The 23,375-nt window shown below is 37.5% G+C and overlaps 1 protein-coding gene across 1 annotated transcript; it reads left to right on the forward strand.

Moving 5' to 3' along the window:
* Positions 1 to 2,658: 2,658 nt before the first annotated feature.
* EREG (epiregulin) lies at positions 2,659 to 22,179 on the forward strand. Its single transcript, XM_003265746.3, has 5 exons — positions 2,659 to 2,885; positions 16,805 to 16,891; positions 18,357 to 18,480; positions 20,002 to 20,151; positions 22,098 to 22,179. Exons 1-5 carry the CDS (start codon positions 2,819 to 2,821, stop codon positions 22,177 to 22,179), a joined length of 510 nt encoding a protein of 169 aa, XP_003265794.1. The 5' UTR covers positions 2,659 to 2,818.
* The last annotated feature ends 1,196 nt before the right edge of the window (positions 22,180 to 23,375 follow it).

Here is a 23,375-nt window from a genome sequence, read left to right on the forward strand (position 1 = left end):
GTGTGTCTTTAGTCTATAGATAATTCGATTTACCAACGCTTGGAAAGGAATCCAGTACATCTCAAACTGGGAATTACTGACATTGCTGATGTATTAAGGTGACTTCCTAATAGGAAAATTCTATATGACCCGGTTATTTTCTTCCCAAACCATTCTATCTTTAAATAAGCTTTGTGCCTTTAAGAGGAATTATGATTATACCTCATACTATGTATATATATTTAAATGAACAATTAATGAAAATTGTTTCCAATTATTTTTAAAAAAAAGAAGAAGAAGAATACTATTTTGCAGAGGCAGTGCGTGCAAATCCTCTGATGTGTCATGGTGGAGTCATTCTCAAAATCTAATGGCTAGAAAATTGAGTAAACATAGAACTAATAAAGAAAAGATTTCTTCACATCATATAAAATCAGCCCACAGAAGAGCACATTGCTGTGGAAAATTTTGAGACAAGCACAAGGATTTTTTTCACGGTGATGATATCTCATGCTTGCAGGCATTAGTTACGAAGTGAAAAAATTCCTCTTCACATATCAATACCACAGAGGTGACTGTTGTCAACTATTGTCAGCATGGCCCCATTCTCCCGATCGCACCCCACCATCTTTCTTTTCAGCATAAAACACAACAGTATATTTAAAGAAACAAGACATTAATCAGGATTAAAAACTCTTCCTCTCACTCTTTGCAAGTACCTGACAGAAAATGCTCCCAGTTGACATTCTATTCATTTGAATTCTGCTTTCATTCCTCAAAAACATTGGGACTCTTTTTTTTTCCAGATCCAATTTGTAGGACAAAAGCCATTATATAACCATGAAAGTCACTTTTCCTCTTTCTAATTTATGAAACTTGTGATCCCTACCAATGCGCCATAAAACTATAACCCATTTCTAATATCATCTTCCTTGGTTCCGTTTCTTCTTTCCCAAAAAAAGCTATTAAGTGAGAAGTCACTCAATGCCTGCTTTCTTGATAGATTTGGAAGCTAGACTTAGGAACCCAGCCTACCTCTATTCTACTGTTCATTGATTCATTTAACTCACAAATATTGACCAACTACCAAGTACCACCATCTTAAGCATCAATGTTTGCATATAATGGTAGGTATTTTTAGTGAGCACTAACTCGGTACTAGGCACTCTACTAAGCACTTTCATTATTTTCCTATGTGCTGGATACTATTATTATCCTTGTTTTATGTATAAGGAAATTGAGACAGATTAAATAACTTGTCCAGGAATTCACATACAGACAGTTTAAATCTTAACCCCTGTTAACATGATGAAGTATTTGTTTCTAAAAAGAGCGTTCTGGACAGTAAAGGGCCTTAGAGTAAGAGAAAAAAGCCAGAAAAAGAAAAAAAGGAATAGTAATAATAATTTTTTAAAAAGTAGAAATAAAAAGGTAAGGAGTTAACATCCATTAGATTCCATTTTCTATTCAAATATGTATATTTACATTCAAATGAGTACTGCTGAATTGACTCACAGTTCTTAGGTCCTATAGAGGAGTGCAGTGAAAAGGAAGACAATTTACACAGTACAGAGCTGAACACAGGACTTACAAACAAAAAGACGTTTAAGTAATACAAAGTAGCTTCCCCAGGTGTAAAGTACCGGGTCTAGAATTCTATGAGGCTAGGGAGAAGACAAACGACAAAAGCTGTAAGAGATCAGAATGAAAAGAGATCCATAAGCCTAAGAAGCCCAGGCCCTTGAGGAGAACCATGAATTTGAGCAGGATTTGACTAATTCCTTTAAAAAGTAGCCATTCCCTCAAAGTACGACTCCATCAGCATAGGCAGGAAAGTGGGAGTGAGGAAAGGCTTAGAGAATTTTCCAGCCTGGCTGGGGTCAGACAATTTGCCTGGGGAAATAGTGGGAGCTGAGGTTGAAAAGACTGACTGGGTTCACATTTGTGGCAGGCCTTGTCCAAAAAGCAATGGAAGTCGTTGAAAGTTTTTGTGCAGGGGAGCGACAGGATTAAGGCACTATTTAGGAGGAAGTCATATCAAAAGCAGCAACCTGATAAATGGCAAATACGACAGAAGGAAAAAAAAATAACAGGAATTTTCTTCACAGTGACTCGACTTTGAGGTAATAAATGCCTGAGCCACATTAGAAGCAGGGGTCTCAGAAGGAAGGCGCAGATGGGAAAGGCGTTTCTGGGCGGTGGTGTTTCAATGCAAGGAGGGCGCTTGAATCACTGACAGACTTCAAGTTAAGGGAGTTTTCGTGGCTGAGGTTAGTAAGTCACACACGCACAGCTCTCCAAAGGCATGTACGGGGAACGCCAGCCTTGGCTAAAAGACTGATTCAAGTTATGTCCGTCACCCTGAGCAACCAAAACCACCCACTACAGGGCAGGTGACCCCACAAAGCAAACCAAGCCATCTGGTCCACGCTCTCCACCTCTGAGAGGGAGATGGAAAAGTTTCGGGAGTAGTCCCCGGCCAATCGGAAGGACGTTTTTTCATTCCTCAACCACTACTCTCAGGTGCTCCAGGGAGGGAGGATGACTTCCGGACAGTCCTCCTGCCGCTCCTCCCTCGGGCCAATTATGAAACTCTGGGCACTCTTGACCTCACCCCGTTAGGGCCCAGGAGGGGCTCCCTAGTATAAAGTTCGCAGCACCGGACAGTTGAGCTCACTTGCCTGATATTTCCAGTGTCAGAGGGACACGGCCAACGTGTGGCCCCTTCCAGGCTGACAGCCGCGCTCCAGCCACTGCCGTGAGCCCGTCTGCTCCCGCCCTGCCCGTGCACTCCCCGCAGCCGCCCTCCGCCAAGCCCCAGCGCCCGCTCCCATCGCCGATGACCGCGGGGAGGAGGATGGAGATGCTCTGTGCCAGCAGGGTCCCTGCGCTGCTGCTCTGCCTGGGTAAGTTCTTCCCCTTTGGCTTCCGGCCGCCCCAAAGAGGAGACAAATAAGGAAGGCTCCTGTGCATTTGTCATTCGACAAGTACGGAGTTGTCTCCAGGTTCAAGTGTGCTCTATTTAAAATTATGTCTTGTTTTGTGAGTCTGTCTTCCGCTATGGTGGGACTGGTGGTGGGGACTGGGGATCGATGTTAAAATGCCTTTTATTGGTGAATTAATTATTGGCATATATTTTATGCATGGATTGAAATATCTCCTTATTAAACAAAATAAAAAGTTGTTGAAAAAGCTTTTTTTTTTTTTTTTTGAAAAGTCGCAGTCCTAGAAATCTAAAGGCCTGGAACGCACTGTTAACATTTCATGTCTTGTTCCTTTTTGTTGGAGAGTGGGGAATAGAAACTAGCGTAAGAAACTTTTTTTGTGGGCGGGGAAAGCTTTTCTCCTCTGTCTTGCACTCAGTTTTCTAAAACCTAGCCTGGTTTAGCTTTCCAGGAGGAGCTGGTGTGCGCCAGTGCCAGTTGGCTGAGTTCCAGACGCAAGAGAAATAAAACGCTGGTCGAGGGTATTTGGAGCAGAAGGGCCCTGGGCAGGTCCTGGCCCTCCCCACCGCCCTTCGCCCCTACACCTGCTGCTTCCGTTTTCCCTTGCAGCCTCCCAAGCAGCCTCTGAAGCAAGCTTTCTGCACTTGCTGCTAATTGCACCCCGTAGCCTGTGATCGCTGAGGGTATTTTAATGCCAGTCTTCCTATTTGAGATGATTTAGTTCAAGGGGAAAAAATTCCTAAATAGCCTTTCTGTTAAAAAAAAATTACTTCTTTCTAATTCCTTAAACTTCAGTTTAAGGAATTTGAAAGAGTTTGAAGTCGTATATGAATATCTTAATAAAAAAATAAAAGTTACCACTAGTCTCATATTCTCCCTGGAGTTGGAATGAGGCTGATTTCCCAGACACTCTAACTCTACCTGTGAAGGATGTGACTGTTAAATTATTATTCTGACATACCTTATCTCAGGGGTTGAGAGACCTAATGAAATGCCTATTATGCATAGTTGAAAATTACAAGTCTAAGTCCAGGAACACAAGTGGAAACTAGATATGTGGTTTCTGCCAAAACTGAGCTAAGAAAGACTTGCTAGAAGATTCTCAGTAAACAATGTGGCTTTGCTGTCTTTGTTTTGAAAAGAATTAAATTAGAAAGGTGACAGTCTTCCTAGAGTTAGAAATTAACCTCGAGGTCAGAATAACTTAGCACTTATTATTTTCCCCACATGTAAGTTTGCATCTGAACAATGCACATGTCTGTTCTGGGTGTTTCATTGAATATTCTAATTTGAGACAGCAAGAGCCTGTGAATAACCTGGTTACTACCCACTAGTGTGTGTGTTGTGTGTGTTTTTGTTGTCATGAAAGTGCTTACCTCCTTCATTGCATTACTTAATTATAGTTCATCTATTTCGTCAGCTGCCAAGCCCATTTCCAAATGAGTTAGGTCAGTTTCTGTTTTCCCAGTTTGTTTGGATATTTCTCTGCCACTAGGAAAGTTCCTGTTTCAAGTTCTGTATTATATCTCTGAACTCTATTCAGTTATGCACAGCCCATAGCCTTATTTTGGCAAGACCACCTGTTATTTCTGAAATTGCCTTCTTTTCCCCAAACAAAATATTTCCTAAAAATACTTTTCCCAAATCCTGTCCTTCCCCCACGCAAAAGAGAGAGAGACATTTATTTTAAATTTTAGCATACATATTATAACTGCTTTATGTAGTTATGACTAGGGAATAAAGTTCCAGCCTCCACCCTTAACACATACAGATTTAAATTGCTACACACAATCATTTGGTTACTTTTAAATTTTACACGTGTTTAATACTGATGTTCTTGTTTTATAAATTGGGGAACTGTGACCCAAGTTCACATAGAAAAGTAGTGACAAAGTGAGAGAGTCCACACTTGGGCTTGCTAGCATATTTGGCCTACTGAACATTAAGTAGAAGAGTTGAAATACTGAATAACATTTTTCTAAATAATCTATAATTTTAGAGCAGAATTTTGTCTTTTTTAATCTTGTGATTTTTCTAAAGAGAGGAGGATAAATTTTTATCTTGAATTCTGCAGTTATGTTCAGGGGCTTTCTATTTAACCTCAAACATTTTTATTCATGCCTACATGGGTTTTTGAATATGTTCCTGAATTACATCTCCAAGACAATTTAGTTGTACTTCATCAATGAGAGAGAATGAAGCAGAAGAAATATTCTTTTTTGAAAATATGAGAAGCATAAATCTCAATGAGACAATAGGCTTGTCTTTGATCATTTCTGTTGACCCTGAGAGTTTGTGAGTTACCTGAGTCTTGGCACAACCTGAGATGACAAATCTTGTCAGAAAACGTGATGACAGGCCTTTCCTGTCTGGATTTTGACCAGGTACCCTCGCCACCTTCTGCATAGTCTTGCCATGTGAGCAGCTTGCGTAATTGGGGTGTCTGATTCAGCACTAAGACCCAAATCCAGGAGTTGAGAAGAAAACTAACAGTTACTAAATGCCTACTGTGTGGCAGCGTATTAGGTGCTTTAAATACATCATCACCTTTACTTCTTAAAATAGCTGCGTGAGGTAGATTTGATTAGCCCAGTGAAGTCAAGTACCTTACAAAGACTCAGAGATAGTAAATGGCCAGGTCATTCTGTGATAATGAGGAAAGAGCCAGTGAGATTCAGGGTTAGCAGGAGCATAATAAACATAGCAGATTCCAATAGAGAAGTTCCAGAGAAGCCTGGGGCTGCTCCAGGTTTCAGACCCTCTCATAGGCACGGCACATGTACAAATGGGCTTTCTGACTCTGTGCAAAATCAGACAAATAAAACGTGACTATTCTCTTAAGCTGTGCTAAAATATGTTGAATTTTTACTTAATGTTCATAATTTCTAATCAACACAGTTCCTAAGATATGATTTTTATTATAAGGCAGTCATTGAAGTCAGTTGACTGGGGCCCTTATTTTTATATTTTCCAGGATTTACATTAAGTAAAGCAATAAAGAGGGTAACTTATGTCTGTTTTATTCCTTGTATTCTTTGTATATTATTATGAATTGAATATAGCATCGATAAGGGATCAACTTGGGATCTGTAGCCCATTCCTGGTAACTGTGAGAACGTAAATGTATTTCCTTGGTTTTAAAAAAATAACGATACTCATATAATCACTTTGGAGAAACTGAATTTGAAGTTTTCTGTCTATTTTTGCAAAAGAATCTCCTATTTCCTGGTTAATGTTCACGTGAAAGATGCAAATGTCAAGTAAGAAATCCTCTTCAAAGAGAATGTAAATTAAAGTGGGGTTTCCTCATCTGTCAATCTTTACTTTGAGTGTAGGCCTACACAAATCGTCTAATTAATATGGCTGTAACTGCTGCTGGAAACATTCCATTGGGAGACAATGAGAACGCTTCCCAATGGTGTAATAGAAGAGATCCTGAGGGAGGAGTAGTCTGACAGCCATTGCCTTGACATGGCAATTCTGGAACCCTTGAAAAAATGAAGTAATGCCACATACTCAGCGTCCTCTGGAGATGCAATTTACGTAAGACTGGGTGTTTAGTTATAGGGCACATAAAGGTTGAGTGGTCGTCTAGGTTAAAGTAATGATTTAACTTACTAGGATACTATTTATAATACTCAGGATGATTTGATAATTGTCCAGAAAAAATGGATTTTTTAATATATCTCATAAGACTCTGAATATATAGGTTTATCCTCCAACTCCTTTGAAAAAAATTTCAGTAGCATTTGGGGTGCAAGTGTTTTTTTGTTACATGGGGAAATTATATAGTGGTGAATTCTGAGATTTTAGTGCGCCTATCATCTGAGTAGTGTACACTGTACCTAATGTGTGGTTTTTTTTCAATCCCTAGCCCACTTCCCACCCTTCCCCTTCTGAGTCTCTAAAGTCCATTATATCATTCTGTATGCCTTTGTGTACTCATAGTACACAGTACTCATAGTACACATAGTACATGTATAAGTGAGAACATACGGTTTTCGGTTTTCCACTCCTGTGTTACTTCACTTGGAATAATGGCCTCCAGCTCCATCCAATTTGCTGCAAAAGACATTATTTCATTCCTTTTAATGGCTGAGTAGTATTCCATGGATATATGGATGTATTCCATGGAGACATATGTAACATTCAGAAAGAAAAATGTTAAACATTAATCTCTCAGGTTAAAAATTCTCAATTTTAAATTTGAGGCATGAAAGTGATGGATAGGTGCACACACACACATCTTTATATATGTAAATTTTATAGTCTTGAACTGAGGCATAGTGTATAGTGTATAAAACACAGATTTCATGCACTATTTTTTTCTTTCATACTTTCAGAAAGAGTGATTTATCTCTGAGCCTCAGTTTTCTCATCTGAAAAAAAAAAAGGTTATCCACAGTAAACTTGTCAGGTAATTGTACGTAGATTTAATGGATAAGACAATACACGAATTCATAGAAAGCACTTTTAAAATTAGAGCTGTCATCATCAAAATGGTTTCTTACAAAAAAAAAGCCTCATTTAGTTCTTAGGATGCCTTTTTAGCCCAGAAAGTTATTATTGTTCCCATTTTACAAATGAGGAAACAGGAGTACACAGCGTGTCAGGCTTCGGGTTTGAATATGCTGTACCCTTTACTGTCAATGCCCTCAAGTCACTCTTTAGTTTTGGTGAAAGTACTCGTCCTTTAAGACTGAAAAAGGAACCACTTCCTTAGGCACTTCTCTGATAAGCCCTGACCCTCCTCCATTGCACCTTTCCCATTCCCTTTGTCCTATGGCCCCTGTCACAGCACACACCATACTGTAAGTGTGTGTATAACTCTGTCCCTCCTTGCTGGTGCTATAGTCATCTTTTATCATTTCTATTGTGATAGGCTTATATTAAACACAATAAATGTTTGCTAGATGGATGATTGCATTGATACTTTATTTGGAGTTATCACAACTATGTTATAGACTCAATTAGCTGTACTTTAAAAATGTATTTAAAAATATTTAAAAAATATTTTGAGAAGCAAAATATCTTGAGGTTAAGTAACAGTTTTGGAAAATTCAATTTTGTTGTTTCTGATGAAGTCTAATAAGTTTTCTTCCCTCTCTTTCACATTTTTATCTCTTATTATATTATTCAGTATTAACTGAAGATATTCATGTGTGGGTGTGTGAGAGAGAGAGAGAGGGAGAGAGACAGAAAGAGAGGAGGAAGAGAGGAAGAGAGAGGGGCTACTGAGCTATGATATGACTGAATAAAGTGGCAGTGATTGACTGCCAGTGGCAGAAAGAGAAGCATTGTTTTAGAAATTAAAGAAACCTTAGAGAAATCTAATCCAAACTTCATTTCACTCTCTACCCCACCTCACTCATTGTTCTCTGTTTTCAGAGATAAGGCAGCTCAGTTGCAGGGAAACTAAATAAGTATGTGAGCTAAAACTGGATTCCATTTCTCATGAGTCTAATGCAGGGTTTTTCAACCTTGTCTCAGTTGACATTAGGTACTAAATAATTCTTTGTTGCAGGGGGGCTGTCCTATGCACTGCAGGGTGTTGAGCAACAACCCTGGTCTCTACCCTCTAGATGTCAGTAGCATCCCCTAGTTGTGGCAACCAACATCGTCTCCAGACATTACCATATGGTAGCAATGGTTCCCAGGAGCAATTTTGCCAACAAGGGATACAATTTTGCCAGCCCTGGTTGGCAATTTTGCTCCCGGTTGAGAACCAATAACATAAAATATACTTTTTTAATTGCTGTTACACATTGTCACCCATAATTCACAGTTTGGAAAATTAGTGCTTGAGTTACCAAGAAAAAATTAATTTTAACGATAATCTGGATACAAATATAAAGCCCATTCTCATGTTTAAAAAATCAGGTTGGCAATATTTATTGCTGATTTTAGCACCATTCACATCTAATAATAATGAGTCTTATTTACGATGGAATCATGAATACTTTCTCTGATTATTCCTTTGATAACCACCCTCTACTTCCTTTTACAACTCTACTCTCTTAGCTCTCAGCACACTTAATTTTCTTTTTTTCTCTAATTTCTTTTTCTCTTTTCTTTGCCACTTCTGTCTGATCTCTACCACCTGTTTCTCAAAGTTCTGTTATTTTCCATACCATACTATTTTCCTTGGAACATTTAAATGACTTCCATTCCTTTAAAGGTAGTATCTCCTCATATGACTTTCAAATAGACTTCTCCTAGTCTCCAAATAAATTTTTATTCCTTTACTGTATTCTCAACAGCCTCAGAAATACAAATAGGTAATACCTATAGATAAACATTAAACTCAAATATGTTCACTCCCTTCATGCCTTCATGCCCAAACGCCACCACAATCCTGCTGTCCTGCCTATGTCTCCTCCTTTTTTAATGGCAACATTCTCCGTTTTTTTTCTGACTAGAAATTGGCATCATCTATAAATTCTCTCCTTTTCTTACCACCCTTAGGTGTCCAACTCCTTTAAGTCTATTTAGGGCAGGAACAATGTCTTTTGTACCAGTTTTCTTTCCAGTGTTTTGTTCAATATCTTGCATGTAGACAACTCTCAATAGATATTTATTGAGTAAATATTATTTGACAAATGTAGTTACTAAAAGCAAGGATGGGGCAAGCTGCCCTCCTTTTTGATGACTGGATTGTAACTATGCCCATCCCACCCGGCTATCATGCTATGGAGGCATATGTGGCTCTCACCGAAGTCAAGGTCGCCAATGTCAACTCAAACTATATTTTCATAAACTATATTATCTGAAAGTAGAATTCCTTAGCAGCCTCCAGTGTGTGAGTTGTATTATGTGGGTTCTCTGGATAAAAAGTAATTAACTTCGAGTCTTTTGAAATCATCTTTAATGTATTCCCTTTCTCTTTTTTTGTGTGTGCTCACTGATTAAAACTTTATCCTTTCAGATTCATGTTTGGCCATAGACATCTACAGAGAAAACAATATAGTCAATATGCTTCTCAAAATGCCATTAAATATCCAAGTTTCATGCCACAATGTGGCCATAATGAAAAGAAGGCAAATTGCAGACACTTATAGTCCAAACTGTTGCTCCTTTAGGAGATTTTTCTTTTGGAATAATAATGTAAGCATAATTTAAATTGGATTTATAGAAGTGAGAAGCCCGATGGAAGGGAGTCAAGGTAGAAAAGGTTATAAAAAAGCTCTTCTTATGTAAAATTGCCTTGAGGAGAAAAATATGTTTCCAACAGAAAATTTGAAACAATACTCTATAAATGAAGCTTTGGCTTTTAGGGGAGGCAAGTCCCAACTTTAGAGATTTTAGTCACAAAATTCCAAACACTCAGATTAATTTAAATTGTACTATTTTTTTTTTTTTTTAAACAGAGTCTCGCTCTGTCACCAGGCTGGAGTGCAGTAGGGTGATCTTGGCTTACTGCAACCTCTGCCTCCCGGGTTCATGCCATTCTCCTGCCTCAGCCTCCTGAGTAGCTGGGACTACAGGCACCTGCCACCACACCTGGCTATTTTTTTTTTTTTTTTGGTGTTTTGGTTTCACCTTGTAGGCCAGGATGGTCTCGATCTCTTGACCTCATGATCCACCAGCCTTGGCCTCCCAAAGTGCTGGGTTGTATTCTTTACACAAGAGTTGGTATGTATTCTCCTGCATTCTGGAAATACTTCCATTATGAACAAGATACACATCTTTAAATTCATATTTAGTGTAAAATAGATAATTTCCTTATATTTTGACTCACTGATTCTTTATTTGACTAGCTTTAAGTATAGCATTGTATGATAATATGTAAGCGAAATATATTGGCATTTGAAGTGTGATTTAGAAATGACTACCTAAATTGGAGAGTATAACTTAATGCTTATGACTAGAAACACATGGCATATTAATGTTTTTGCTACTTGACAAGGAAGATTCTATGGCTATTTTTCAAAACTCAAAATTAAAATACTTATTTTTAACCTGTTATATTAACCTCGGGTTTCATATGTTTTATCTCAAATTGCTATAGACAGTTTTTACACTTAGGTCTTAATGAAGTGTAGTTACAAAGCTAACATTAAAAATATATAGGAATAGAATTATTACTGGCAGAAGGCAAGGTTAGTTTTCTATAGATTTATATATATATGTGTATATATGTGTGTGTATATATATTTATATGTATATAAGTAATATATATAAGTATATATGTGCATATACACACACACACACGCACATATATATACTCTCTGAAAAGTAGGTTGCTGCTAGAAGGTGCTGACAGTAAGTCTTCTCAGTATCTGATGTGATCATGAGTTTTAGAGTTATTTTGACCAAGGTGAAGCAAAGCTTATCAAATAGTGGAATTTAATTTAAAACAAAAAGACATCCAAAAACAGCGAAGGCATATTCACTCCTTAAAAGCACACAAGACCCAACAAGCCTAATATAGACAAATTCGAAAATCACAGACTGCCATGGAAGATGGTGGAAAATGAATAGTCTGAGTAGGTTGGCGTGTGACCACAGCAAAAGTGTGAACAAAGAGGATTTTGCTATGTGTTTGGGCTGGACAATTGCTATGATTCTGCACAAGTTTGCTTTTCCGGTCTAAATAGCCTAAAAGGTTAAATTGGGAAAATGAGATGCATTTCTTTTATTCTGTAATCTATCTGATTTTAATTTGGATCATTTTTATTTTCTTGACTGTTTTCCAGAATAGTCATTTCACCCTAAGATTTGCAATTGATTTTGCTGACTTGGCTTGGTCATCCAGTCACCAAATCCTAGCCTCCTCTGTACTGGCCTCCTTCTGGATGAGCCCTCAGTGCGATCCTTAGGAAGCAAGGTCAATCCAGGCACAATGGCTCAAGCCTGGAATTCTAGCATTTTTGGAGGCCAACATGGGAGGATCACTTGAGCCCAGGAGTTCGAGGCTGCGGTGAGCTGTGATTGCACCACTGCACTCCAGTCTGGGCAAACGAGCAAGAGCCTCATAAAACAAAATAAATATAAATAAAAATGAAGCAAGTCAAAAGAAACCGTATGCAATAGGAAGTACATTTTCTACATCTGGCATTTTGTCTGACTGTTGGGCAACCACTTCTTAGTGCTCCAGGGCCCACGACATTTACTGCTATTGCCATTCCTGTGATGGCACTCAACCTCTCCCACGCGCGGTCCCCAATATTGTGTAAGGGTGTAGGCTTGGCCCTGACTCACAGGGAAGAGGCGATTTGTATCCTCTGAGTCACTGGCACCACTTCCTGCTGGCACATCTGAGATTTCACTGAAACATAACCTGAAAAATTAAGGCAGAGAGATATATAGGTGAGGTTCACATTCCTAAAACCCATTTGGAAATTTGATAGAAATAATGACCTCTGAATGCATTTCCATTTTTGTACCTGTATTGTAAAAGAAGCGCCAACTGCCAATTTTGAGTTTACAGATCATCTGTGTTATATCACCTGGCAAGAAATTCCTCTGTATCTTAGTTACCAATGCCACCAGACAAGAAATGCCACCAGATCTGTTTTTTTGACACAGACACTATCTAAAATCTTTAGTATCATAGTGAATTATTTGCTTAGCAAGAATCTACTGTCAAGAATGAAAAAGCCAAATATAGTATTTGAGGTCCAATCATACAGAAATTATGTTCAAACAACACTAAGGTCATGAAAAACCTGACATTAAGGAAATATATGCATGACTTTAGCATTTATTCCCTCTCTGTATGACTCATTAAAATGATGACTAGCGATTCTTTTTTTTTTTTTTTTTTTTTTTTTTTGAGAGGGAGTCTTCTCTGTCGCCCAGGCTGGAGTGCAGTGGCGCGATCTCCGCTCACTGCAAGTTCCGCCTCCCGGGTTCACGCCATTCTCCTGCCTCAGCCTCCCGAGTAGCTGGGACTACAGGCGCCTGCCACCATGCCTGGCTAATTTTTTTTTTTTTTTTTTTTTTTGTATTTTTAGTAGAGACGGGGTTTTATTGTGTTAGCCAGGATGGTCTCGATTTCCTGACCTCGTGATCTGCACGCCTCAGCCTCCCAAAGTGCTGGGATTACAGGTGTGAGCCCCCGCGCCTGGCCCTGACTAGCGATTCTTAAGGTTAACAGGATAGTGGATGTAATATTTCTCTGGAGATAGATTTCTTATTCATTGGATCGCATTCCCTCTTCTACCCTAGTTTGCAACTGTTTGGGAACAGACGCATATTGCAGGAACATTTGAGAACCACTGTTTTAAAGCAATAGTGCTGTGCAGATGGACATGACTTAGAATTAATTTTGCTGTTTTCTTGGCCACATCCATCCATGATGGAATTGCAGTTATACACTTTAATTTGAAAGGAACATTTAAAATTACATACAATTCCACCTGTAAAATATCTTGCTGTAGGATTAATGCAGCAAGTCTCACAGAAACTATCCTGAGCGATGGACTGTGTCCAAGGGAGCGTCACAAGTAAGGAAAGCCCAGTTTTTGTGGAGGCACACCCTGGGCTGAACATTCTTTAATTAACAAAGACAAGTATTTCACCTGTGGCTTGAACAACTGGAACAAAGTTTCCAATGGTGGAAAAACTAACAACTACTAAAAACCTTTAAAAAAGAAGACTAACAGCAACACTCCAAAGTAAGTTGGATTCTATAATAGTTGCAGGTTGCAATTGGAGGCAATTCCAAGCAGGAAAGGTTAGGCTTTAGTTTATGCAAAGGATAGAGATACTAGCTTCAAATGTGCATTTTTTTTTCCCTGGCTAGCATTTTCCTGGAGGGAAAATTGGTAATGTCTTCTCCAAAGTTTCCTCAGTTGAAGAAATATGTAGGAATTGGAACGTCAAGGATGTAAGCACGTGCAACTAAAACTCCAATTTGTACTGAGGAAACTGTATTAGTTAAAGGATTTAATTCTTCAGTAGTGAAAGTATGGTGAAATTATTATTGGGATATAAAATAAAATTGACTTGAATGAGAATCTAGCTTATCCTCCATAAAAAGCTTAGTGAAATAGTTTTCAACTCTGTTCAACTGACAATGAAATCTAGGCTTTAGCTATTTCTTTGTCATTCAACAAAAATATACTTTTTGTGGTTCCGCAAGAGCAATTGAAGCAGCATTTATATTGTAGAAAAAGCATGGAGTGGGGAGGGGACAATTCTGAACCTTTAAAGACAACAGAATTTTCGAATCATTGAATAGGAGACTTGATGTCAAAAGATAAATTCGTAACTCTTCTCTTCTGTGGTCATAAGTGATCTTAGACAAGACATTTAATTTAAATACACTGAGGGTATTTCAGACTAATAGCTACTTCACAGAATTAAGTGTGAAATTTGATATATGAAGTTATACATTATGATGCTGATGCCGATGTGTAATTTAGTTTTCAGAACCTAAAAATATACAATCGGCTTAACAGATGCAAGCCTTCTCTAACTGAGAAAAAATAAAATTCTTTTATTACACGAATTAAATCTTTCTTTACAGTACCAAATTACAGAGATATACAATCTTGTTATAAACCAGTAGAGGGCACTGTCCACATACACTGCTGAAACCAGAGGCTAGAAGTTGAGAGTCAAGGAACATTTATGGGATGTGTCAGCCATTTCAGAAAAAAAAAAAAAAAACCATTAGTTTATTTCACTGTATTCTCCCCCAAAATCTATAAGATAGGAAAAATTAAGACCCAGAAAGGTAAATTAATTTTTTTTCAAGATCATGTAGCTCAAGTTTTCCTCACAAGACTGCCTTTCCACCATACTTTGTGGCCTCTATGTTGGGTTAAATACTCTACTTCAATTACAGCTACCATAATTTGTTCTCTGTGATGTCCATTATACTCTAGTACTATTGCCTATTTCCAAATTCTATAAAGTGGCCCATTTAACAATATGTATCCTTGGGAAAATTTATTTAAACTCTTTATGCCTTAGTTTTCTCTAATGGGGATAATAATAGTATCTTCCTCAAATTGGCACTGAGAGGACTAAATAATGTAATACAGATAAGGTGAATAGGACCATACCTGGTTGTATTAGTTTGTTTTCACACTACTATAAAGAACTTCCCTGAGACTGGGTAATTTATAAAGGAAAGAACTTTAATTGACTCACAGTTCTGTATGGCTGGGGAAGTCTCAGGAAACTTATCATGGCCAAAGGTGAAGGGGAGGCAAGCACCTTTTTCAAGAGGTGGCAGGAGAGAGAGGGGGGAAGGAGGAACTTCCAAACACGTATAAAACCATCAGATCTAATGAGAACTCACTCACTATCCTGAGAACAGCATGCAGGAAACCACCCCCACTGATTCAATCACCTCCCTCCCTCAACACGTGGGGATTGCAGGTCCCTCTCTCAACACGGGGATTGCAATTCGAGATGAGATTTGGGTGGAGACACACAACCAAACCATATCACTGGTACACAGTACATGTTAGAGAGATGGAGTGTCCTCTGTCTGAACTGTGAAAGAAATGGAAAGTTGAATATATTTTTTGCCTTTATGGAGGCATTAATCATCCTTTCATAACAGTTACCACTTACTTAGCTACTTCAACGAAACAGGTTGATTCAAATTCTTCCTGTGCTTACAGAAACTGGATTATCAGTGTGGTTCATCTGGCATGCCTATTCCTTCTCATATTACATAGGATTTATTCTGATTTTACCTAGATTACATTTACCTAGCTTCCAATCAGTCAAAAAGAATTTTCAGGAGTAGGAAGTCATTCTAGTTATCACGCACCCTAGGCCAATAAGCACCGGAATCCAAACGAAAATGTCCAACCTACTACAGAAAATAACATAGGAGGTATTTGTTCTCAAAAGACAACCTTTAGGGTGTAGAAAAAGCAAGCTTAACACACATGTCATTATCCCCCACAGTAGGTATTATCCACTTCTTCAAACCAAATGTCTATTTTTTTCCAAATCTCAGTTCTGAAATTCGTTATTCCCCAAAGCAATTGCAAGCTGAAGCCATTAATTAATTTAGTGGAGCTTAATTGCTGCTACTAGGACTACTACCACCACCATTAGTATTTACTATATAACAGTTACTCAAATAAATTGGAGTGTTTGAAGTGCAAATACCTAAAGCTTAAACAGAAGCAGCTAAAGCTCTTAGGTAAACATCTGTGAAATTGAAAGAGTTCTTCTTACGATGATTCCTATACAATTCAGAAAGTACTTGAGTCATTCTGATAATCTGTGTTCCAACATTTTATCTTTTCACTGAATACACATGATGAAACAGCTGATTCAGACTCTTCCTATGCTGATAGAAACTGGATTCTAGGGCTCAGTATGGTTCATTTGGTATGTCTGTTCCTCATCATATTAGACAAGATATATTCTGATTTTACCTAGCTTTCATTGTATTAATTAAAATCTATACTCATGTGTAATGCAATGCAAAGAGTAACTTAGGTACATAAATCAATAATGAATGTTTCTTAGGTTGAGTTTCTTGTTGTTACCATAAGTGGAAACCGATTTTTTATTTAGAGCCTTCTTTTGTGATGGGGTCTAATTAGGAGCATTTCTCTGAACACATGATGGAATAAAATAGTGGAAATTCTCCAACTGATGTGCGTCTTAGGAAGTCAAACTTCAAAATCAAATCTTTGAAAATGTTATTGTGAAATATTTAGAGCAGGTCAAATCTGTAACCGTGAATGTAATGCCAAGGCGTTTATCCTTCCACAGAATAGCTGGGGGAGTTTGTATTTTCTGTTATATGCCTGTTTCCATGAATTATTTCGTTTTATGGTTTTGATGGACCAAATCCGTGAAACAAAACAACTCTATAAGTTCTGCAGTTATGTAGAAATTTGATCGAGATTTCTTTCCTTAACACATTAATTATATATTTGATTTTTCTTCATAAATAGGTTTCCATCTTCTACAGGCAGTCCTCAGTACAACTGTGATTCCATCATGTATTCCAGGAGAGTCCAGTGATAACTGCACAGCTTTAGGTAAGCCCAAGTTTGTCAATGTGGCATCAAGATACTACATTATTTTTAAACAGAAATATAAACTCAAAGACTATAAGTATGTGATAATTTAAAAAAAAAGGTAAGAATAGCTGCTATATTACTTTTTAAACCACCATATAAACTAATGTTCTGAAAAAATTATATAAAGGAATAACTGGTAGGAGAGGGACCAGACAAATTATGTACACAGATTTGGTTGTGAAGAGATAGGGAACAACAACAACAAAAAATTGCATTCCCTTTGGCCGTCTCCTGGCACTTTACTGCAAAAAATCCTCAGAGACCACACTGACTGGATTCCAGGCAAAACAGCAAAACAGGAAAACTTTGTACAGGGCAGGTTCTCTATCTCTCTCTTTCTACCCCTCTCTCTCTCTTTGTAAGAAGAACAAATGATAGTGCTTTCTTTCTAGGCACAGTGTTCATTCAGAAAACATTTATCGAGTATGTAGTATGCACCAAATGCTGTGCTAAGGCATACAGATACAAAGATACGTAATACAGTTTTTTCCCCTAGAGGACTGTGGACTCCAGATATGGTCCAAGAGGGATCAGCTTTATCTTCATTCTGAGCTATTGAATCAAGATAACTGAGTTATTTTGAGGAAGCAGGACATTTTCCATAACAACTTTATCTTTTGTCCCTCACCATCAGGTTCTCTGGAGGTTTGGTCAGCCTCCCCCGCATCACCTTTTTTTTTTTTTTCCTTCTTTGGTTATTTGGGCAAGAGTATTACAATCAAATTGCTGTTTTAAAAGTAATTTTATAAGTGTCTTTCACATTTTGGTATCTAAAGCTTTCTAAAGTGAATTTTACACCGAGGCTCCTATTTTCATGGCTGCATTTATCTACCAGAGGCCCTTCTCCCTCAGGGTTTGTCTAGTTTGGATTCAGGCCTCATCATTAGAGATATTGAGAGACTGGTTAATTTCATTAATGGTAACCTCAACAACTTGAGAACATACACCACAGCCAGGCTTACTGATTAAAAATCCACTGTAGAATTAAGCTCCTTTGAATTAATTAATGGTATGAGCTCGCAACTGCTTTGGTGAGTAATAGATTTCAGAAATGTTTTTGGACTTGGGAAAAATTAGACAAATTTTGCTTGAAGAAGTGAACAGCACCCACTTGGAGGATAATGACACATGTGTGTGTTAAATTTGCCTTCTCTACCCTTACAGATCGTCTTTTGAGAATGAAATCCTCGCATGTTATCTTCTTTTGTTTAGTCTGTTGGACGTTTTCCTTTGGATTCAAGTGTTTATTGATTGGTCTAGGGGGTGTGACAACTAGAGTGACTTCCTAATTCTCAAAATTCTCCTCGACTGATTGGCATCTGACCTATTTTGTAGAAGTAGCTCAGTGGTTACTGTTATGAAAGAGTGAGAAATTCTTCCATGAAGGCTGCAGAATATATTCAACTTTCCACTTCTTTTACAGTCCAGACAGAAGACAATCCACGTGTGGCTCAAGTGTCAATAACGAAGTGTAGCTCTGACATGAATGGCTACTGTTTGCATGGACAGTGCATCTACCTGGTGGACATGAGTCAAAACTACTGCAGGTAATATGTCAGAAATAAACAAATGCAGTCTGTAAAATTTTGTTTTATAGATTTAGGGGTACAAGTGCAGATTTGTTAGTGGATATATTCAGTAGTGGTGAAGTCTGAGCTTTTAGAGTACCTACCCCTCAAATAGTGTGCATGGGACCCATTAGGTAATTTTTCATCCCTTAATCCCCCAAAAACTCTTCTACCTTTTGAAGTCTCCAGAGTCTATTACTCCACTCTCTATGACCATGTGTACACATGATTTAGCTCCCACTTGTAAGTGAGAACATTTGAGAAACAAATGCAGTTTTACTCTTAGTATTTCTATTTTTATATTTTGAAATTACCCTATATTTCCATGGGCTGTTAAATGCAGTATATATATTATTAGAAATTTTTCTGAGTTTTTAAAAATTAGGTAGTAAAGAGTAGCTTTTAAATTGCACACATATGTCAGAGGTGCAGAGTAGGGAGGGCTTCTGATGCCTCTCACACTTGCCAAGATGGTGTCTCTCTGCTTTGGATCTTTTCCTTCAACTTCTGTATCAGGTATTGTTTTAAGAATTGATTCCAGGCCGGGCGCAGTGGCTCACGCCTGTAATCCCAGCACTTTGGGAGGCTGAGGTGGGCGGATCACGAGGTCAGGAGACCGAGACCATCCTGGCTAACACGGTGAAACCCCACTTCTACTAAAAATACAAAAAAAAAATTAGCCAGGCGTGGTGGCGGGTGCCTGTAGTCCCAGCTGCACGGGAGGCTGAGGCAGGAGAATGGCATGAACCCAGGGGGCGGAGCTTGCAGTGAGCAGGGATCACGTCACTGCACTCCAGTAGTCTGGGCGACAGAGTGAGACTCCATCTCAAAAAAAAAAAAAAAAAAAAAAAAAATAAGAATTGATTCCAAGCCAGGTGCGGTGGCTAAACCCTGTAACCCCATCATTTTGAGAGGCCGAGGTGGGCAGGTCACTTGAGGTCAGGAGTTCATAACCAGCCTGGCCAACATGGTGAAACCCTGCCTCTACTAAAAATACAAAAAGTAGCCAGGCGTGGTGGCGCACGCCTGTAATCCCAACTACTCAGGAGGCTGAGACAGGAGAATTACTTGAACCTGGGAGGCGGAGGTTGGAGTGAGCCAAGAGATCATGCCACTGCAATCCAGCCTGGGAGACAGAGCGAGACTGCATCTCAAAAAAAACCAAACAGACAAACGAACAAACAAAAAAGAATTGATTCCACTGATTTAGACAAAAGGAATCTCAAACCTATAGAACTTATAAAACACCACTGTAGACTGTCAGCCACCATAACAGCTGAACACAACCATCATTTTAATACTACAATTTAGTCCAAGAGCTATGTGGAGCCCTTTTATCATTACTGGTCTAACTCAATCTTTGAAATCCTCTTTACAACCTTTAGCAAATTTTGTTGATTTCTTGCATTACAGTGTGATGTTAGTCCTTATAAAACTAATTCATAACCATGATTACCTCTTTAAATAACTGATCTTTCTTTCTTCCGTATTTTCCTTCAGGTGTGAAGTGGGTTATACTGGTGTCCGATGTGAACACTTCTTTTTAACCGTCCACCAACCTTTAAGCAAAGAATATATGGCTTTGACCGTGATTCTTATTATTTTGTTTCTTATCATAGTCGTCGGTTCCACATATTATTTCTGTAGATGGTAAGTCACTGTAGTTTTATACTCTGCTTTTATAAATTACTTTTATTAATGCAGACCTATAAACTGGGTAAAAATATGGATAAAGTATTAGAGAGATTAGATTGAACTTGTACAAATGATATTTACAAGAATTGAGAAACTATTAAGTATTATGCCCAATACTTGAGTGATGGGATCAATTGTACCCCAAATCTCAGCATCATACAATATACCCTGTTAAGAAACCTGCATATGTACCCCTGAATCTGAAATAACTTGAAATTATTTTTAAAAAATATGTTTTTGCTGCAGAACATCTGGATTGAACTTTATAATCAGCTCTAATACTTATTACCTATGTGACCTTACATAAGTCAAATTGAGAGTATCAGTTCCTTCCTTCATAAAATATGGACAGAAATTCTTATCCTACATTAGTTATAGGGTGGCTGCTTTTAGTATGTAATATGGTATTTCACGTGAAAGTAAATCATAGGAAAGGTGCTACTGTTATAGTCAACCACCTGAATTTAATCCATCAAGTCACATTTCTTATTTTATAAAAAACAACCTTGTAAATTAATAACCTTAGAAGCTTGGGTTGTCTTACAGTTTAAGGCAGACTGGTGGAACTATTTCTAGACAATTATAAAAAATGGTTGTTAAAAAATAGTTTGTGTCAGTCTCCCAAAACAGTCATACTTCATCCTCATGTGCGTTATTGTCACAAGCTGAAAACAGAAAAATAGAAAGTGAACATTGAAAGTATAGTTTGGCATTTTTTTTAACGGTTGGGAGCAAAGGATGGGAACAGTGTGAATTAATTAATAACAGTTCCCTTTAAAATGTCTCCATGAAACATATTTTGAAACAAGTACAAATTACTCAAGGTGAATTTAATTTTTTATTTTTCATTTTTCTGTGAAAATAGTGCACTTCCAATTTTGAAGGTCTGAAAGTGTGCTACTTTCATAATACTAATTTTATTTTGTCCACATTTGATTCTAAGTATCCAACAAATAATAATGCCTTCCTAATAAGTTGCCATGACTGAACTAAATATTAATAAAACTGAAATATGCCTGAAAAATCTTTGACCACAATCCTTTCCTTTGTGGGCACTGATGGGGCACTGAGCCTTAGAGGGGTTCGTTCACATGTCCCAGCTCATATAGTTGACAAATGCCAAAGTGAAGAACAAATTCTTTCTAATTCATATTCTTCCAGTAAACATAGACATGATGTGGTTTCCTAAAAGCTACATGTCTCATTTCCAAAACAGGGACAAAATAAACTCAAAAATATTAGGAAAATAGCTTAATGAATAAATGAAAGAAGATTCTGAATTATGATAAATTTATGAATCCTAGCTATGAGTCCTTGGACGTTGGGCACATTATATATAACCCACTTGTATTTCACTTTCTTCATCTGTAAGATGAGGATGGTAACAGCAAATGTGAAGGTAAAATAAATAATGAATGCATAGCACTTAGAGAATTGTAGGTCACCAAATTAGTGCCTGATAAATATTATTTTTATTTTGATTAGTGATAGCATTATAGCAATGTGATGGACAGATTGTACTAATGCAGCATGATTTGTAAATATTCATTCCTTAGAAGGGAGGAAGGAAAAAGAAAGAAAGAGAGACAGAAAAAGAAAACCTAAAACTCAGACTTAAATGTGGCCACACGCCTCTTGAAATTTCACAATATTCATCATCACGTTAAAGACTTTGAGAAACTCTTTAAGTGTATTTTATCATTTCATTCCAAAATTGTTTGACTACAGCACACCACCTCTTCATCCCTCTTTTTTTTTTTTTAACATTGTCCAACCTAAATCTGTTCAACTTTGTCATTTTGGAAACACTATGCTAATGTGCCTTTGGAGTCCATATATAACACACTTGTTCCTTTCCTGTTAACTGCAGTGCTAACAGTTTCGTTTGTGAATATTTCCAGGTACAGAAATCGAAAAAGTAAAGAACCAAAGAAGGAATATGAGAGAGTTACCTCAGGGGATCCAGAGTTGCCGCAAGTCTGAATGGCGCCGTCAAACTTATGGGCAGGGATAACAGTGTGCCTAGTTAATATTAATATTCCCATTTTATTAATAATATTTATGTTGGGTCAAGTGTTAGGTCAATAACACTGTATTTTAATATACTTGAAAAATGTTTTTATTTTTGTTTTCTTTTTGACAGACTATTTGCTAATGTGTAATGTGCAGAAAATATTTAATATCAAAAGAAAATTGATATTTTTATAAAAGTAATTTCGTGAGCTAAATGCTTCATTGAAAGCTTCAAAGTTTATATGCCTGGTGCACAGTGCTTAGAAGTAAGCAATTCCCAGGTCATAGCTCAAGAATTGTTAGCAAATGACAGATTTCTGTAAGCCTATATATATAGTCAAATCGATTTAGTAAGTATTTTTTTTCTGCTCCTCAAATCAATGATAATTGGTTTGACTGTACCATGGTTTAACATGAAGTTGGCACCATAGTGTCACATATTAAAACAGTAATGCAAGTAGAATTTGGGAGAAGCAAATATAGGTCCTGTGTTAAACACTACACATTTGAAATAAGCTAACCCTGGGGAGTCTATGGTCTCTTGACTCAGGTCTCAGCTATAATTCTGTTATATGAGGGTCAGTGGACAGTTCCCTATGCCAACTCATGACTCCTACAGGTACTAGTCACTCATCTACCAGATTCTGCCTATGTAAAATGAATTGAAAAACAATTTTCTGTAATATTTTATTTAAGTAGTGGGTATTTCATAGCTTCACAACGTTCCTTTTTTTGTATATTACAACATTTATGTGAGGTAATTATTGCTCAACAGACAATTAGAAGTCCACACTTGAAGGCTAAATTTGTGCTTCTTTTTAGAATATTTCTTTTTATAGGGGCTCTGCTGAATTCTAACTTTAAATCACAGCCCAAAATGTGATGGACTAATTATTATTTTAAAATATATGAAGACAATAATTCTACATGTTGTCTTAAGATGGAAATACAGTTATTTCATCTTTTATTCAAGAAAGTTTTAACTTTAAAACAGCTCAGTAAATGGCTCCTTCTAGAATGTAAAGTTATGCATTTAAAGTTGTATCTTGACACAGGAAATGGGAAAAAACTTAAAAATTAATATGGTGTATTTTTCCAAATGAAAAATCTCAATTGAAACCTTTTAAAATGTAGAAACTTAAACACACCTTCCTGTGGAGGCTGAG

The sequence above is a fragment of the Nomascus leucogenys genome, chromosome 9 (assembly GCF_006542625.1).
Source record: "Nomascus leucogenys isolate Asia chromosome 9, Asia_NLE_v1, whole genome shotgun sequence".
Taxonomy (NCBI): domain Eukaryota; kingdom Metazoa; phylum Chordata; class Mammalia; order Primates; family Hylobatidae; genus Nomascus; species Nomascus leucogenys.

Bases quoted from the DNA above. Each gene is read 5' to 3' on its own strand.
- EREG (XM_003265746.3), top strand. From the start codon at position 2,819: ATGACCGCGGGGAGGAGGATGGAGATGCTCTGTGCCAGCAGGGTCCCT. The intron at 2,886-16,804 runs GTAAGTTCTTCC...CTTCATAAATAG, and splicing joins TGCGCTGCTGCTCTGCCTGG to GTTTCCATCTTCTACAGGCA. The intron at 20,152-22,097 runs GTAAGTCACTGT...GAATATTTCCAG, and splicing joins ACATATTATTTCTGTAGATG to GTACAGAAATCGAAAAAGTA.